The following is a 5,000-nucleotide window of genomic DNA, read 5'->3' as shown; positions in this document are numbered from 1 at the left end:
AAAGATGCCCAGAAATTATAATTTGTAAAAAAGGTGAAGAATCCAGAAAGAAGGAAACACTATTTAAAGGTACAGTGTGTGGCATTAAAAAGGGAATCGATTGGCAGAGATGGAATATTATGGAATATGTGTTTTCTTTTGTGTCACCTTAGAAGGAGCTACGGTAGCCTAGAATGGACAAAACACACTGGCACTACAAAAGGGCCATTCATTCAACGTCTGTTAGTTGCAATCTGCACCCTCGCCGCTAGATGGCGCCACATCCCACCGCGAAGCACCAAGACCACCAACCCTGTGCAACGTTTTTTTGTTCCTTTTTAATTTAAACCAAAATGTAATCTTTTACACATTTTAGTTTTAAATGTACAATCAAACAATCAATGTAATCATACATCAAATTATTCGTAAATAACGCACAACTCTAAATCGACACTACTCATAAATAAAAAAAAATAAAAATGAAAAGAAGAACACATCCAGATCAGTATGAAATACAATGTTAGGCAACACCACTGGTTAATAAATGATCTGCTGCCTGTCGACACACAGCAGGAGCAGACAAGGAGGAACTCTCTCTCTCTCTCTCTCTCTCTTTCTCTGTACCGTTTGTCCCCGCTTCATCTCTCCATCGCTTCAATTCCCTTTCGCCGTGTTGGTGGGAGCAGCAGGTGTTTATTTTTGGGGATAAAATACGGGCGTATAAAGCCAGAAAAAAAAAAAACAACCCTCACCTTTGCCAGGTACTTGGCGAGCACAACCTGCTGAAACTAAAACGTGCAGATGTAGCCGTGAGATGATTGACAGGATATGACACGAGAGTCAAAAAGGGAAAACAAACGTTGCTCCACACAAAATTAACTAGAGCCCGAAAGATCATTCCCGACTTGGGAAAACAGCAGTTTATTAAAATTAAAACGGTCCACCGGTCGACGTGTTTCATTATTTATGAATATTAAAAGTTGATATTTGCTGTTATGATGGACTGGAACAGCATTTAGGGTATTTATCCAAACCTGCGCTTGAGTAATTCGCCAAAATTAATCTATTAATTGTTAGTTTGAAATCTTTTTAAAATCTCAGTGTTTGAAAAATGTTGTGACCTTTTATATTGGTTTTGATTTTCTGTATTTTAAGCAATTTTTAAAGCAAAGTGTTATTCAATTTAAGCTCTTAACTTCCACTCATCTGGCTCAAATCAAAAACACTATCAACTGTTGGGAAATACCATTTAATCAAAGTGTGATAGGAACAATATCGCTTTGCATTTAGTTTTTTCAGTGAGTGGAAAAATCAGGTTTTTGATAGTTTCATCGTACTTTTCTTCCGATAAAGTAATTTAATACATGACAAACACGTTATTACCCGAAGACGTGGACAGATATCAGAGAAAGAAAAAAAATCACCACCACCCAACAGATTTCCAGTTTTGTTTTAAGCCCCCCCAAAAAAAACGTAACCGATTAAATTACTGCAGAACCAAAAGTCTGAAAGTTGCGTCATAAGTTTGAGAAGAAAAAACAAACAAAATTTGATATATTTTGTTTCCTGTAACAGAGAACGCAGAAGAACTCAACGTGGACACTTGTTCTTTTCTTTTTTGTTGTTGTTTTCTTTACGTACACACTTGACCTGCCTTCAACGAGAATCACACACACACACACACACACACACACACACACACACACACACACACGTTAAAGCCGTCCCAGTTAGACCAACGTGCACCAGGGAGAAGCAGCCATGTGATCCTGGCTTCCTGCCACATGTGTAGGGTGAGGAGCAGGTGCACGTCCTCTCAGTTCCCATGGTAGCCCGGCTGGAATGTAGTGGCGCTTGGTGACACACACACACACACACACACAGTCATGTTCTCGCTCACACACACACACATTTAAAACACAGGTAAACAATGTATTTCACTGGAGGACGGACAGGTCTGGTGAGAGTGCACGGGGGAGGAGGAAAGTGAGTTTACTTGAATAGAAGCCTGCAGGTTTCAAGGTCCCTCATCGCGTCCCCCCCTCGTCGGCGGTTCATTCTGACCTTTGACCCCTTGCCAGGCGACGTCTACCACGACTTCGGCGGAGACGAGGGGCGAGGCACACGAAGAGTGCAGATGGGTGTCTCTTTACAGGTTATGTGTATTTGAAGAGAGAGCATGCGTGTTTCGAGGTGTCCGCGGGTGCAAAAGTGTGTTTTTGTGATGTCGCGTGTGTGCAAAGTGCATTCCTCGTGTGTTTGCCGTCACCCCCTGTGACCTCCGTGTGACCTCAGCAGCCAGAAGCAGAATAACACAAGTCTTGTATCGTGTCTGTCATCCCTCGCCGCCGGTAAGTCTCTGATGGGGGGGTGTGGGGGGTCTACAAAGCCGAAAAAAAAAAAAAAAAGGAGAAAACGGGGTCCGAGTGTCAGAGGTTGGAGCCGTCCAGGAGGTGCACCTCCTCCTCGCTGTCGCCTCCCCCTCCCCCCCGGCCGTCCTGGAAGGAGCGGATCAGTTGAACATGATGGACTCGGGGTCTAGGTTTGCCATTTGAGCCATGTGACGAAGGATGTCTTTTTTTGTGATAATACCAAGAAGCCGCCTGCAGGGGGAGACAAAGAGGAGAAGGGAGGAACGAGAGAAGAGGAGGAGGGTTAGAGGAGTGAGGAGGTGCCGTTGGTTCGGAGTGAAAGGGGGAGAAAACATCATGCTTTTGTTGGCGGGTTGGTCTTCGATTGGATTTATTGGACTCGTTGAATACATTTTCTGGACATTGATCGATTTTGGAAAAGCCAACAAAAACACGAGTCCCTGAGGAAGCAAAAGTGAGCAGGTGGAGACGAGGGAGTGAGTCACCAGAGGGAGAAAGGAGTGACAGCAGGTCTGAGGCGGCACCCGGCCAGCAGAGAGCCGGGTGCCGCCCCAACCGGTTCGTGTTATCGGCTCCAAAGAGCTGAGAGGAAGGAGAACCCGGATCCTACAAAAGGAGACAGGAAGTAGTGAGCAGGACGCGGAGAAGAGGAGACGACCTCGTCACAGGAGTCAGACATTAAATCTTTATGTATTTAACACTTTTAATTATATTAGAACTTAGCAGTCTGCCAGAAAAGATATGAAACCCAAAAGCCATTTAAAAATCATTCACTATGTAACGGTTGAAAAGTACTTTAACACACTTTGACATAAACAACCCATTTGTATAATGTATTAACTGAATGTATTTAAGAAACAAGCTGCCTTCTGCAAATTTGTCTTTTAAATAATGTTCTAGTTAAAATGTGCGTGGGACCCCTGGAGGTCAATCGACATCTCCATGGTGACAGCGGTTTCTGACCCATGTGACCTCCTCCTCCTCCTCGTCCTCCTATGAAGCACATTTAGCTGATCCCACTAACAAGACCAATCCGTGTAAGTTACACGTGTCTAAATATGAATCCCGCTGACTCCAGAGCAGTTTAAACAGCTGTTAAAACACAAGTCTTGTGCTCTTGAATGCAGCCTGAGGTCGAGTTAAGAGACGCGAGCGGCGGCCCGGGGAGGCTGGTTTTAATCCCGTCACACGGGGAGGCGGGTCATGTGCTCTTCAGCTTCATTTTGAACCCTAAAACGAGTAAATAGAAAGTGAGTGAAGAGAAACCCGGGTCTGAGTGAGAGGAGTTGAGGAGACCAGAATCGGGGAGCGAAGGGTCAAAGGTCAACGCAGTGTTCCCCGTTAGCCAGCAGAGTCCAGAGAAGAAAAATAGTTCATCTCCAGAACAAAGAAGGAGAATCTACTCAAAACAGCGTCTTTAGTTTGTCGTTTTTGTAGCAAATTCATATTTACGTCTCACTGATTTGCAAATACTTTTACTATTGTTTATTATTCTCTTTCCTGCTTCTCTTTAATCTCATTTATGTTCTGTTTCCTCATATGGAGACGGACGGATGATTGTCATCGTTTGCCTTAAAAAAGGTTAAAACCTGTAAAGTAACTCACACAGTAATTAGTGCTGCGTATCAATGTGTTCTCAAATAAAAAAAATAAGACCCCGGTTAGTTTTCATGAGCCGGATGAAGCGCTCTTTAGTCCATATTAATACAAAAGAAGAGGACGCGGCCGGCTAAGAGGAAACACTGGCGGGTTAAAGCAGATTAGGAACTACTAAGGTCAGTTTGTCATCACCACACGCTAACTAGCAGCACCGGTCACCACGGCAACGTCACTGCACCACAGCGCTCACTATACAGAATGAGGGGAAGTATGGGAATGAATAATTAATAACTCCCCCCCCCCCCAAAAAAGGTATCGAGACAACAGCTTTCGCTACTCGCCAAGTGGTCGATAAGGCGACGAGTCAGATGTCGTCAATCTGTGGAGACCCAGAGCGAAGGGGAGGGGAGGGGGGGAGGGGGGGTTACAAAAAAACAACAAAAAAGAAGAAAAGCAGTTGTTAATGAAGGTAGAACATTTTTGTGAATTCTAAACTATGATGATCGACTACTGTTGTGAGTGGGAGACGAGGGGGGGGGGGGGGGGGGGGGGGGGGGGAGACATGGTCACATGACGTGCAAATGATATCTAGTGTTAGACTCTTCAGTGACACAGAATATGAATCAAAAGATATTTTAAAAGAAGGGAACGAGGTGAAACGTGGCATGGAGGCCACGCCAAAGGAGGCGGAGCTACAGGAGATGAGGGCGAAGCGTCTGAGCCCCGTTCAGACGTGGAGGGAAATATATATTAAAAAAATAAATAAATAATCACTTTTTGACACGCAGTTTGGGACCAAATCAAAGAGCTTGAGAACATAATTTAATAATTAGTAATATATCTTTACATAAATGTTCAGTCTTTGTGATTATTATTATTATTATTATACGAAGAATAAGAGTTCTCTTCTCCACTGATGGAATTTTTAAAAACTTATTTAGTGGATCTCTGCGGCTTCATTAATGACCATCACCTTATCGACCCAGATTTCATCCAGTATTTATGGGATGTTACAAAGTATAGTTAACCATCGCAAGACTCGCTTCATTT

At 43.7% G+C, this 5,000-nt stretch overlaps 1 protein-coding gene across 16 annotated transcripts in view; it reads right to left on the bottom strand.

Annotated features, from left to right (window-relative positions):
• Window positions 1-298: 298 nt before the first annotated feature.
• The window catches only part of clcn3 (chloride channel 3), a 24,006-nt gene continuing 19,304 nt past the window's right edge, over window positions 299-5,000 (bottom strand). For 12 of the 16 annotated variants that reach the window (XM_034557107.1, XM_034557105.1, XM_034557113.1 and 9 more), the window contains one exon: window positions 299-2,582. In XM_034557107.1, the coding sequence (XP_034412998.1) occupies window positions 2,409-2,582 (174 nt within the window). In that variant the 3' untranslated portion in view covers window positions 299-2,408. Of the gene's footprint in view, window positions 2,583-4,291; window positions 4,330-5,000 lie in introns of all 16 variants that reach the window. The other 4 variants (XM_034557112.1, XM_034557119.1, XR_004611469.1 and 1 more) reach the window with 3 other exon arrangements.

Source organism: Cyclopterus lumpus, chromosome 18, assembly GCF_009769545.1.
Source record: "Cyclopterus lumpus isolate fCycLum1 chromosome 18, fCycLum1.pri, whole genome shotgun sequence".
Taxonomy (NCBI): domain Eukaryota; kingdom Metazoa; phylum Chordata; class Actinopteri; order Perciformes; family Cyclopteridae; genus Cyclopterus; species Cyclopterus lumpus.
The sequence above is the reverse complement of the archived record's forward strand: the minus strand, read 5'-3'. Positions and strand labels throughout refer to the sequence as shown.